The 14,613-nt window shown below is 41.4% G+C and overlaps 1 protein-coding gene across 3 annotated transcripts in view; it reads right to left on the bottom strand.

The window, feature by feature from the left end:
- The window catches only part of hdac4 (histone deacetylase 4), a 212,245-nt gene that overhangs the window by 114,814 nt on the left and 82,818 nt on the right, over positions 1–14,613 (bottom strand). For all 3 annotated transcript variants that reach the window (XM_061918453.1, XM_061918452.1, XM_061918451.1), the window contains one exon: positions 13,803–14,014. In XM_061918453.1, coding sequence (XP_061774437.1) covers positions 13,803–14,014 — 212 coding nt within the window. The remainder of the gene's footprint in view (positions 1–13,802; positions 14,015–14,613) is intronic.

Raw genomic sequence — 14,613 nt, 5'->3', positions numbered from 1 at the left:
TGCAACACATGCCAATACGACCTTTTTAATCTACTAAATTGCAATTTTAAATTTCGCGCAAAGTATCCTGTTGAAAACGTCGCGGTATGATGACGTCTCGGGTTGTAGCGTACATTTTTTCCCAGCCCGATCCAAGATATAAGTAGTCTGCTTTAATCGCATAATCACACAGTATTCTGAAAATCTGTGTTGCTGAATCTTTTGCAATTTGTTCAATTAATAATGGAGAAGTCAAAGAAGAAAGATGTAGGTGGGAAGCGGTGTATTGCGGCCGCCTTTAGCAACACAAACACAGCGGGTGTTTCCTTGTTTACATTCCCAAAGGTGAAGCTTTACTATGGAACAGAGCGGGCAAGCGAACATGGATCCCGACCACATGTCAACCGGCAGGTTTCGGTGAGAAAATTGTGGTAGTAAGTCGGCTCTTACCGTAGACATGAGCGGAGCTTGCTTCCTCCTGCAGCTGCGGACTCTCTTGCTTCTTCCCACCGGATACACTGGCGGTCACCACACCCGTGGCCACACCCCTCCTACTTTCAGGTACCATTTAATCTTACTAAAACACTAGTAACACAATAAGCAGATAAGGGATTTTCCAGAATTCCATCCATCCATCCATCCATTTTCTACCGCTTATTCCCTTTCAGGGTCGCGGGCGGCGCTGGCGCCTATCTCAGCTACAATCGGGCGGAAGGCGGGGTACACCCTGGACAAGTCGCCACCTCATCGCAGGGCCAACACAGATAGACAGACAACATTCACACTCACATTCACACACTAGGGCCAATTTAGTGTTGCCAATCAACCTATCCCCAGGTGCATGTCTTTGGAGGTGGGAGGAAGCTGGAGTACCCGGAGGGAACCCACGCATTCACGGGGAGAACATGCAAACTCCACACAGAAAGATCCCGAGCCCGGATTTGAACCCAGGACTGCAGGACCTTCGTATTGTGAGGCAGATGCACTAACCCCTCTGCCACCGTGAAGCCCATTTTCCAGAATTATCCTAGTAAATATGTCTAATAACATCGGAATCGCTCTCACTGCCCTCGCCTTTTTTTTTTTTCTAGTCCTTTACTCTGCGATCTTGGCTCCTCGGCTTCTCTCAGAGACACTGGCGTTCACTGCAGCCATCCGACTTTCAGGTATGACTTTATAATCTCACTAAAATACTATTAAAACAATAAGCACATAAGGGATTTTCCAGAATTATCCTAGTAAATGTGTCTAATTACACCTGAAATGCTCCCACTGCCGCCGCCTGGAGCCGTCGCCTTTTCTTTTTATTGTTTTTATTTTTTTAGTGCTTCACTCTAACTTTCCTCATCCACAAATCTTTCATCCTTGCTGAAATTAATGGGAAAATTGTCGCTTTCTCCGTCCGAATCGTTCTCGCTGCTGGATGATCAAGTATGACACATAGAATGGACCTGCTATCCCCGTTTAAATAATAAAATCTCATTTCAGTAGGCCTTTAAGCTCGAAGAAGGGACAATTTTAAACGTTCATTGTCCAAACAAAGAAGGCCACAGGGCATTCAATGTTTAACTTGGTTTCCGGACAGGATAAGTGGTAGAAAGTTGGTGAATTGATGCCTGGAGAGGTGATCAAGGTCCAATATTAAGTCCTTAGGGATCAAGATACATGATGCCGGTCAGCATCACTGCAAATAACAACCAGCATACTATTTAATCAATGCTCATCTGAGAGTGTTGAAAAAAAAAAAGCCACATTTTTAATACATCTCTTAAATCGGCTCTTACCAGATAGTGTGGGTGTATGTAAAACCAGTGAGGATCTCTTTTATGACTTTTATTTCTTCTAGCTAAGTCGTGGTTTACAACCATGGATATTCTAGCAATTGCTGCAACTTTCAGTGCAGTTCTTAACAAGCAAAATATGTGGGAGGGAAAAAAAATGGAATGGATATTTTTTTACGATACGAGGCTTAACTCAAAAGCTGTGACTGTTTCCTGAATCATGCCAAACAACTGCACACTTTCCATTTCAGTCTTTAAAAGACGGATTACAAACCAAACGTCTGCTTTCTTTCCAAATCATCCAATAAAGGTCACAGTCATGTTTCTCTTCAAATACAAAAATCTTAGCCCTTTTGGTTGACCTCGCATGGTTTAGAGCAGTGGTTCTCAAATGGGGGTTCGCATACCCCTGGGGGTACTTGAAGGTATGCCAAGGGGTACGTGAGATTTTTTTTCAAATATTCTAAAAATAGCAACAATTCAAAAATCCTTTATGAATATATTTATTGAATAATATGTCAACAAAATATAAATGTAAGTTCATAAACTGTGAAAGGAAATTCAACAATACAATATTCAGTGTTGACAGCTAGATTTTTTGTGGACATGTTCCATAAATATTATTAAAACATTTTTTTTGTTTTTGTTTAGAATTAAGTTCATGAATCCAGATGGATCTTTATTACAATCCCCAAAGAGGGCACTTTAAGTTGATGATTACTTCTATGAGTAGAAATATTTATTTATAATTGAATCACTTGTTTATTTTTCAACAGGTTTTTAGTTATTTTTGTATCTTTTTTTCCAAATAGTTCAAGAAAGACGACTACAAATGATTAATATTGTGCACTGTTATACATTTTAATAAATCAGAAACTGATGACATAGTGCTGTATTTTACTTCTTTATTTCACACCGGGACATGGATTATTTTTGCTTCTTCGATGCAAGGAGAATACGGGACGAGTCAGACGTGACTGTGAGTACATGGTTGTTTATTAAGAATACTAAATACAAAAATAAACTAACTAAGAGCGCTCACAAAGAGGTACAAAACTTGGCTACAAAAATACAAACAGGAAAATAAAACAACTGCCCAATGGCATGAAAGACAATGAACTAAACTTAAACTTGCACTGTGGCAGAAATATGAATAACTAACACAAAATCACTTACTGTGACCGGTACAAGGGGCATGGATAGCGAGGTAATCGAGGGTGCGTGAAGGCATGAGGCAGAATGCAAAAATCCCAGAACAATAAACAGAAAGCAAGTGACATAAATAGTGGCAGTGGTAACTAGAAACAGGTGTGAGAGGCTGATGATCGGGGCATGACTAGGGGAAACTAATGAGTAGCTATGGTAACAAAAACAAACCAGGAAGTGAAAAGACAGAACCAAATGTCCAAAAAACCAAACCGAACATGACCAAAACAAAACATGATTCATAGGTGTGACACTTTATCTCTTTTTTTCAACCAATAATGCTTTGCTCTGATTAGGGGGTACTTGAATTAAAAAAATGTTCACAGGGGGTACATCACTGAAAAAAGGTCAAGAACCACTGGCTTAGAGCACAAGTGATCATGTGTTTTATTTTGTGTGTTACTAATCAGTTTGAGCGTTGACGGACTGGTGGAATTACGAAATTGGCCATTAAAACAGAAAGCTACAATTACATGTGGAAAGTTGTGGAAATTGACGTAATGTGGCTGAAATGCATCAGCCATGGTGAGGAGGAGGGACGTTTCCATCCATTTTCTACCGCTTGTCCCTTTCAGGGTTAATAGGGGTGCTGGAGCCTATCTCAGCTGCATTCGGGTGGTAAGCACATACACCCTGGACAAGTCGCCACCTAATCGCAGGGCCAACACAGATAGACAAACAACCTTCACACACTAGAGCCAATTTAGTCTTGCCAATCAACCTGCTTGTCTTTGGAGGTGAGAGGAAGTACCCGGAGGGAACCCATGCAGTCAGCGGGAGAACATGCAAACTTTACACAGAGAAACCCTGAGCCCGGGGATGGAACCCAAAACCTTCGTATTGTTAGGCAAATGCACTAACCCTTGTGCAACCGTGATGCCCAGGAGGGACGTCTGTCTGGGGAAATAGTGTTCATGAGGATATGTGCACCTCTTTCAGGAAAACAAAAAACCTCCATGGAGCTTCATCAGTACTCTAACCAGCCGCCCTGTCCCCTTCTCGGATGATCTTCCTGCCTGCCTCCAGGACTCACTTAAGCGACCACCTCAAACACAAATGTGGGAAAAAAAAACTACCAAACGTATGTCTTATTGCAAAAAGTCGAACAGTTCCCAAATGACTTCTATTTTAGATGATATTGGTGATGACATTGAAGTAATGTCAGTACTTTCATTCTGAAAACGTTCGTGTTATCTGTAGAGATCAAGGTTGTCATTGTTGCCTCGATGTTTGGTTTACAAATGTGAGATTCACGAACGAACATCTTGTTTAACGGCTATCTAACTACATTTGAGAACGGATTCCCAATTTCTAGCAAATACTATTGTGTTACAACATTGTTATTATGATTTGACTTGAAATACTGGGCAAAAATGATGTATTGTAGCAACACATCTAAGGAGTTTTGCATTTAATGCAAGGGTCAGTCGGAGCTTCAGGAGCCATTTTTAAGTTTTACTTAATAAGATATTTTTGTAAGAACTATAACCAATAAATGATAAGGTGGATCGTTGGGAAACTGGATATGGTATTCTTGGGAATTAAAGGGGAACATTATCACCAAACCTATGCAAGCGTCAATATATACCTTGATGTTGCAGAAAAAAGACCATGTATTTTTTTAACCGATTTCCGAACTCTAAATGGGTGAATTTTGGCAAATTAAACGTCTTTCTGTTTATCTGTCTTTTAGCGATGAAGTCAGAACGTGACGTCACCGAGGTAACACACTCGCCATTTTCATTTTCACATTACAAACACCGGGTCTCAGCTCTGTTATTTTCCGTTTTTTCGACTATTTTTTGGAACCTTGGAGACATCATGCCTCGTCAGTGTGTTGTCGGAGGGTGTAACAACACTAACAGGGAGGGATTCAAGTTGCACCACTGGCAAGAAATCTGCCGCCAGACCCCTATTGAATTTGGCTGAGTGTCTGCACATTTGACCGGCGATGCTAAGACAGACATGGCACAGAGATGTATGGATAACCTGCAGATGCATTTGCAACAATTAAGTCAACGAAATCACAAAGGTGAGTTTTGTTGATGTTGTTGACTTATGTGCTAATCAGACATATTTGGTCACGGCATGACTGCCAGCTAATCGATGCTAACATGCTACGCTAATCGATGCTAACATGCTATTTACGCTAGCTGTATGTACATTTGAAACTAGATACCCACATTTAATGCAAAAAAAAAACTTACCAATCGACGGATTTAAGTTGCTCCAGTGACACAAGATGCGAAAGTCCTGATCGTTTGGTCCGCACATTTTACCGGCGATGCTAATAAGCCAGCCATGCTATGGGCCACTTCATTAGGTACACCCACGCTATGGCCGAACAGCGTCAATAGCCATTTTCTCAATAGCTTCTGTTTCTTCTTCAATTTTGTTTTCGCTATCTCCCTCCATACTCCGACCATCTGTCTCAATACATGCGTAATCTGTTGAATCGCTTAAACCGCTGAAATCCGAGTCTGAATCCGAGCTAATGTCGCTATATCTTGCTGTGGTAACCGCCATGTTGCTTGTATTGCCAGCCCTGTTTGACGTCACAGGGAAATGGATAGTGGTTTCGAAGATAGCGAAAATACGGCACTTTAAAGCTTTATTTAGGGATATTCCGGGACCGGTAAAATTTTGAAAAAAAATTAAAAAAAATACAACAAGCCACTGGGAACTGATTTTTATTGTTTTTAACCCTTTTGAAATTGTGATGATGTTCCCCTTTAAGAACAACGATGTATACAAAACTGAACCGAACAGAAAACCGTGTTACAAAGCCGTGATAAGGTCCAAACCGTGGATTTTGTGAACCATTACACCCTTAGTACACAGTACATTCTCGGCCTCTTCTGCATTGGACCTACAAAGAGACTGACTGGAACACGGGAAGACCAAATCATTATAATCGATTCTGCTCCAAAAAAATGTACACTTCACTCTGCAAATTACTGAATGACACAGCACATCCACGTTTTTGCATATCATACACCCCCTTGCTCGTCCCTACAATCAAAAGGTCTTCAGTAATAACATTTCATCCACCAAATCATGCTAAACAGTGGCAGCTGACGGTATCAATCCTTAATTCCTATAAAACCTTAGCCTAAATGCTTGTGACTGACTGGCATCCCTCTTCAGTCATCCACTCCATGGTGTTATTCCAAAGATCTTGAGAGCGAGTCCAAGGTCAACTAGATTTTGAAACTTGAGAAATTTGATGACGACCCTGCAAGCTACAGGGCAATCTCTCTCCTCTGTACGTACTACAAGCAGTTTGAACGGCTTCTCTTCTTCAGGATAAGTAGAACAAGCCTTACCAAAGGAGTAAGCTGGCTTTAGACCTCAAAGGAGCTGCAATGACAGAATCCTTGCCCTTATTACTTACATCCAAACAGGCTACCAATGTGGTCTCATGACAGGTGCTGCTCTGATTAACCTCTCTTCTGCATATGACACTGGGACAGATGTGGCCTCCTTCTAAAGGCCTACCTAATCATCTGGTGTCAAACAACTGTAAACATTCTTGCTTCCATCCTCAGTAATATAAGATTCAGCATTTTGCTTGGCGGTTCAACATGCTCAACCGGAACCCTAAAAGATGAACGATGGTCTTCCCCAAGGATCTGTCCTAGCACCAATGCACTTAAACATATATCTGAAATACATGCCAGGGACAACTTCTAGAACATTTTCGTAAGCAAATTATATTGCACACAGACTTTCACAAACTCAACCCCGCGCTCATAGATGACCTAAAGAAAATTCAAAGACTAATTCTCCTGTACTTGCACCTTTGGCCCAATTCTACCAAGCCTCCTTTGATGGTAAGCCATTGAATAATATCTTAGTGCAACACTGGCGCAAAGCCTAACCTACTGAGAGCACTGAAAGAGGGTTTCTCAAAAAATTAAGACCAGTATAACATGATGTAGGTCAAAAACATCCGCAAATCTGCAATGAAAATACTTTCTGGAACATTGGTTAAAACCTACCTCTTTGGCTGCCTACTCTGTCTCACAAAGCCCCTCCACCTGGAAAGCGTCAGGAGATCATCCGTAAGACTAAGTTAAAGCTTGATCATCCTATCCATAAAAGCTTAACCCTTGTGTAATGTTCATATTGTTGTTACTCAGCCAGCGTCTCTGGGTCTGATGGACCCATTGCATTTTGTTGCTTCAGGATAAGTCATTCAGTTGCACGGAAAATTTATCTGCCAGTTTCTGCATCCCACATGGATTCTTCTTTTGTGTTTCTGCACCTGCGGTTCCCACACAAGGTTGCAACTTTGCTTGTCAACACTGCCTGCTCTCTTGTTCTCGCACGTTTGACCCTCTGATGTTCTGTGTACTTATACTCTGTCCTCCTGTCTAGGCCTGCTGTGTGTGTGTGTGTGTGTGTGTGCGTGTGGTATACAGACCATTAATTTCCACACTTCTATTAACCCCGGGTCCAGTGGACCCGGACATCTTATATGTAATAGAAATGTGTAGGAGGGAGTGTATGGTGTGTGTCAATTAATATGTATTCTGCTATAAGTTCTTCACAGAACATGAGCCAAAGTGAGTGAGTCTCAGTTCGAAAAAAATAATTAATTATATCATTTTTATTTTAATAAAAAATGAAATCGGGTCCCGCAGACCCGAACACCACACAAGGGTTTAACAATCTTCCCAATATGCGACCAAATTCTCGCAAACCTTTCTGAAAGTCAGCAAAGTCCCTTCAAGATAACAATTTTATTTCTAACAGAAAGTGGATGAGATTATTGCAAAACTACTAAATGTCCTAATCAAGACCTCATCCAGGACCGTACACCGAAACCAGCTGGCTTTGACCTACCAGGAAACAGTGGATTTACCTTAATACAGGTTTTTCATTGTCTCCCGTTGTGGCTCGTGCAGCCCTTTGAGGCACTTGTGATTAAGGGCTATATCAGGGGCGCTCACACTTTTTCTGCAGGCGAGCTACTTTTCAATTGACCAAGTCGAGGAGATCTACCTCATTCCTATTTATAATTTATATTTATTTATTTATGAAAGAGACATTTTTGTTAACAAGTTAATGGTGTTTAATGATAATACAAGCATGTTTAACACACATAGTAGTGTGTGAATGTGAGTGTGAATGTTGTCTGTCTATCTGTGTTGGCCCTGTGATGAGGTGGCGACTTGTCCAGGGTGTACCCCGCCTTCCGCCCGATTGTAGCTGAGATAGGCGCCAGCGCCACCCGCGACCCCGAAAGGGAATAAGCGGTAGAAAATGGATGGATGGATTCCTTTCTTTCATGAAGACAAGAATATAAGTTGGTGTATTTGATTCTGATGACTTGCATTGATTGGAATTAGACAGTGGTGCTGATAACGTCCGCATTTTCAAATGGAGGAAAAAAAAAGTCCTTCTTTCTGTCCAATACCACATGAAAGTGGTTGGATTTGGCATCTCAATTGTCCAACTTGCATACTCGTTTTCAAACACTTTGTTCTGATAGTAGCATATGTGTGTGGCCCTTTAATGTCTGGCAGCAGGTGAGTGACGTCAGTGAGTGTGCGGGTGGGCAAGCAAGTGAGAAAGCGATCGCTGTGGGCGGGGGAGAAATACATTGGCATCAAACTCCGTAGCTTGCTAGCTTGTGCACGCTAGCTTTCTGAGACTCTTATTTTGTTAGCACAGGCAGGATGAAACAGGTCTTTTATGGTGAAGACAGGAACTGTGCAGTCGGTCTTTAGAGTTTTGACAGTAGGTACGGAGTCTCTAGAAATAAAATGTGTTTCTCTGCGTCCGCCCTGTTAGTGATTTTTTTCTTAAATATAAGCTCGCAGCAGCCAGAGTCATCTCACAAGATCCTCGGGTGCCGAGAATGTCAAACAACTGACGAAAGTGAAGTCTTGGTATGATTGATGATTGCTCATTTTTATGTATATTTTTTAATGCCTGGCTTGAGATCGACTGACACACCCTCCGAGATCGACCAGTCGATCGCGATCGACGTAATGGGCACCCCTTGGCTATAGAAATAAACTTTGATTCATTGATTGACAATAAGATCCGCACAACCCTTGCAAGGAAAACCCATCATCTCCATTGGTAGATTACCAATCAACTTCCTGAGTTTAAATGAAGACAAAACAGAAGTTATGTTGTTCGGTCCAAGTCGCTTTCCCTCCCCCAACGTTGACCTCGGCACTCTGACCCCGTATCTCAGCGACTGTCTCACAAACCTGGGGGTAAAGTTCGACTCCCGATTTTAAATTCGAAAAACAAATCAGCAGCGTCGTTCAAAAAAGCTTTTATCAATCACGCCAAATAGCGAAACCGCTTCTGTCAGGACATGACCTCGAGAAATTAATTCACGCCTTTATCTCGAATCATTTAGACTACTGCAATGCCCTGTATGTCGGCATTAGCCAGGCCTCCCTCGCCCGCCTGCAGCTCGTGCAGAACTCTGCTGCTCGTCTGCTAACACAGACCCGTAGACGTGAGCACATCACCTCTATGTTAGCGTCCCTTCACTGGCTCCCTGTACGTTATCGAATCAATTTTAAACTCCTATTTGTTTTGAAAAGTCTAAACAACCTCGCGCCAACATATCTCTCCGACCTCCTTCAGCCTTACTGCCCCACTCGATCCCTAAGATCAGCCGATCAGCTGCTACTGACGGTCCCTGACACAAGGCTGAAGCTTAGAGGTGACAGAGCTTTCGCTGCTGCTGCTCCCAAGCTTTGGAACGACCTACTTCTGAGTGTTAGACAAGCCTCCTCTCTTCCTGTTTTTAAATCTCTCTTAAAAACATACTTTTATTCCTTGGCTTTTAACACTAAGTGATATCCATCCTGCAATGGCGCCCCATTATACACATGCTGTGAACCTGTTTTTATGTTTTTATGTTGTATTTATTTATTTTTTATCATGTTCTGTTTGCGTTGTGTTGTTTGCTCGGTCTTCGTATTATCTTTTAACCTGTCCATTGTTCAGCACTTTGTGCTTTATAAATAAAGTTGATTTGATTTGATTATGAAACAGCCCAGCATGGGACTGTGGTTGTCCTGAACTAGACTGTGGTGCATGTTTTGCAAGAGTACCCTGTCAAATGTTGTCTAGGTGGCCTCGAGGTAATTGAGACTATTGATACCCATCCATCCATCCATTTTCTACCGCTTATTCCCTTTTGGGGTCGCGGGGGACGCTGGCGCCTATCTCAGCTACAATCGGGCAGAAGGCGGGGTACACCCTGGACAAGTCGCCACCTCATCGCAGGGCCAACACAGATAGACAGACAATATTCACACTCACATTCACACACTAGGGCCAATTAAGTATTGCCAATCAACCTATCTCCAGGTGCATGTCTTTGGAAGTGGGAGGGAGCCGGAGTACCCGGAGGGAACCCACGCATTCACGGGGAGAACATGCAAACTCCACACAGAAAGATCCAGAGCCTGGATTTGAACCGAGGACTGCAGGAGCTTCGTGTTATGAGGCAGATGCACTAACCCCTCTGCCACCGTGAAGCCTATTGATACCTTGAAGATGACTTAATAATTGTCCTGTTAAGTTGCCAGGAGAACATTCACGCAAAGTAAGCAAATTGATGATTTATTCAATTAATAAGGTTTTCTTTTTAAGTACTCACTGTTAAGCAGTAGAATTTCAAGAAGCCGACAGGTAATTCAGTTACCCCCCCGCCATACACAAATGAAAAACAACCTTGCCTCTCTCTGCATGCGATATTACAACCCGCACATACTGTACATACACACGCCACCACACACGCCCACGGTGATTACTGTGAGTCACATTTCCTGGAAGACCATACACTGAGGCAGCTTCGCCAGGAGCGCAGTTGCCATGGTGACAAAAAGAACACATACAAGAAACGCAAGAAGACTTTCTGATTGCAGGTTGATTTACCCTGCTACTGAAGGAAAAAAAAAAAAAACGGGTTGAGCATCACTCAACTAGCCCGGGTTATAAAAACCTATTGTCGTTCACCTTAGTTCAACTTCCGCAGGGTGCGTTTGGGGACAGATGACAGCTGCTCACCGAATGTTGGTTGAGGGGCTCCGAGCCTGCAATGTCTGGTCATTCTGGATTGTTTGTGGGTTGTTCTGCCACTACTGAGTTTCTCATTATGTTTGTTGAAGTTTGGGGAAATGTTTCTAAAACAAGCATAGACCCAATAGTTTAACTTCAAAAAAGGGTATTTGGAATAATACACAAAGCATGCTACTATAAACCTACCAATCCATTATTCATAAGTTCTAATGTTCAGATATTGTGTTTTTAAAAACAATAGGATTTGTGTTTCGAGTAAAGAACAACAGCCTTCCAGCTTGTATTCTTAGTAGAGATGTCCGATGTTATCGGCAGATAAATGCTTTAAAATGTAATATCGGAAATTATCGGTGTCGGTTTCAAAAAGTAAAATGTATGACTTTTTAAAATGCCGCTGTATGGAATGGTACATGGGCGTAGGGAGAAGTACAGAGCGCCAATAAACCTTAAAGGCCCTGCCTGTGCGTGCCGGCCCTGTCACATAATATCTACGGCTTTTCACAGACACATACTTGGTCAACAGCCATACATGTCACACTGAGGGTGGTCGTATAAACAACTTTAACACAGTTACAAATATGCGCCACACTGTAAACCCACACCAAACAAGAACGCCAAACACATTTCGGGAGAACATCTGCACCGTAACACAACATAACCACAACAGAACAAATACCCCGAACCCCCTGCTTTACTAACTCTTCCGGGACGCTACAATATACACCTCCCACTATCCCCTACACCCCCACCTCAACCTCCTCATGCTCTCTCAGGGAGAGCATGTCCCACATTTCAAGCTGCTGTTTTGAGGTATGTTAAAAAAAAATAATGCACTTTGTGACTTCAATAATAAATATGGCAGTGCCATGTTGGCATTTTTTTCCCATAACTTGAGTTGATTTATTTGGAAAACCTTGTTACATTGTTTAATGCATCCAGCGGTGCATCACAACAAAATTAGGCATAATAATGTGTTAATTCCACGATTGTATTTATTGGTATCGGTTGATATCGGATTCCGTAATTAAGAGTTGGACAATATCGGAATATTGGATATCAGCAAAAAAGCCATTATCAGACATCTCTAATTCTAAGGTTATTTAAATTAGGAGGAGAAAACTATAATTTACGGGGGATATTGATTTTTTAAATATGGAAAGTAAGAACGAATATAAAATACAAATGTATTTGAGTTTTAGGAATTAAATGGTGGAACAAGTTCAGTGATGAGTTCAGGACATGCAGTTATTTGTTAAGGTTTAAGAAAGCCTTGAAAGGTGAACTAATGAGACAATTGTAAAATATAGCAATGATTACTTTTATCCCATTGATTTTTTGAACGTTGATGTTACAGGCAATCTAATTGTTTGTGAATGTATAGGATAGGCAAATATAAGCTTTGGCTTCAACTTATTCCTTTTTTGGTCATTCTTTTTTCTTTTTGTGTATGTGTAAGATTGTTAATATGTACGTTGGGATCGGGACAACACTAATTCAAACAGTGTTACTGTTCAAACTGCATGTAATGTCACAACAGCCAGGCTCCTCCAGGCTAGACTACTGCAATTCACTTCTTGTCGGGATCCGCAGCAAAAACATCCAGAAGCTGCAATACATACAGAATAGTGCTGATAGGAACCTGATCAGAGTGCAGAAATATGACCATATCACACCAATTCTCAAATCCCTTCACTGGCTTCCTGTTCCACTCAGGATTGAATACAAAGTATCCCTACTAACCCACCAGTGCCTCCATGGAAATGGCCCCCCTCTACCTCAAAGAACTACTCACCCCCCAAATCCCCCACACGACCTCTCCGGTCCGGACAGGCTAAACTTCTCCAACCTAGCTACGAACAATGGGCTCTCAGTCTGTGGAACGCTCTCCCTGACCACCCGAGGGTACCACAGACTGTGGATGCATTTAAAAAAGGCCTAAAAACCCTTCTTTTAAAAAAAGCCTTTTTGTTTAGATATACACATACTATTTCTAGCTCTTAGGCTGTTGTAGTTTATAGTTTTATTTATTTTTATTATCTTTTTTTCTCTATTGTTTAATACATTGTAGCACTTTGATGTTGTTTACTCAATGTAAAGTGTTTTTTGCAAATAAAATACATTATTATTATTACTATAATAGCCCAACATATTAAAAAGACTTGTTAAATAAAACCTCTACCTTATTTTTAATGAACACTCAGGCCCAATACTATTTTATTGTTGGTCGTTATTGTGTTTTCTCAGGTTGTACTTGGTTTAAAAAAAAAAAAAAGGTTTGAGGTACCACTGGGCTAGATTTACCTCAGCAACGTGGCAAGTTCAGTCTAAGGCACTCATATATGTTTATTGGATTATTGTTGTATGCTACAACTTCATTTGGCCCTTTAATGAGTTATTTTTGCAGAAGTATTGAATAATCAATCAATCAATCAATCAATGATTATTTATATAGCCCTAAATCACTAGTGTCTCAAAGGGCTGCACAAACCACAACACAAACCACAACAACATCCTCGGTAGAGCCCACATAAGGGCAAGGAAAACTCACACCCAGTGGGACGTCAGTGACAATGATGACTATGAGAAACCTTGGAGAGGACCGCATATGTGGGCTACCCCCCACCCCCATAAAAATAAAAAAAAACAGACTGAGTCACCAATGTGTGTTTAACTGACTAAAACCAAGACACTGCATGAAAACCAAGACATATTTGGGGCATACAAAAAACACTGTATATTATTAGATACAGTACATAGTGATGAAGGAAGCCATACCTTGTTGATGATATGTTGCTGCTGCTGGAACTGTTGTTTGTGCTTTTCCAGAAACTGCTGGTGCTGCTGTTGGACCACCAACTGCTGCAGTGCCTGAGCTGGACCGCACTGTTGTTGGGGCAGAGGTGCTGACTGGGTTCTACCCAGGGGGTGGTGGCCCCGCACAAGCTTGGAGATTGACGATGGCGGGAGTGGGAGGCCGCTTAAACCAACTGTAGTACACAAATAGTAGGAAGAGCAGAAAGACAAGCAAAATGGTTTTATTTGTGATATCTTACTAACATGTTATTGCTTGAAGACCGAAATATAGGGACTATATTATATTATGTTATGTTGTAATTAGGGCTGTCAAAAATAACGAGTCTTAAAATAATCACATTAGTCATGTGTAAATGCAGATTAATCACACAATGTATTTGTTTTGTTGCCTGAAATGCGGGATGAGTTGTTATAGGGTCAGTGATCAGGACAATGTATACGTCGAAAGATGAGTCAGCAGACTCGTTGGCTAATATCACTTCAAAATAAACCCTGACTGGACTTTAGATGAAAAGTTTGGAATAAATAAATAGCGTGCATAAAAGTTAATGTCCCTGGATGACATGAAATTGTATTTGTGTTCATATATTGTGGTCTTTTTTAAAGTTAATTTAAATCATGCAAGTTAATGAAGTGAAGTGAATTATATTTATATAGCGCTTTTCTCTAGTGACTTAAAGCACTTTTACATTGTGAAACCCAATATCTAAGTTACATTTAAACCAGTGTGGGTGGCACTGGGAGCAGGTGGGTAAAGTGTCTTGCCCAAGGA

This window comes from Nerophis ophidion, linkage group LG13, assembly GCF_033978795.1.
Source record: "Nerophis ophidion isolate RoL-2023_Sa linkage group LG13, RoL_Noph_v1.0, whole genome shotgun sequence".
NCBI lineage: Eukaryota > Metazoa > Chordata > Actinopteri > Syngnathiformes > Syngnathidae > Nerophis > Nerophis ophidion.
This window is presented reverse-complemented; position numbering and strand designations above follow the sequence as displayed.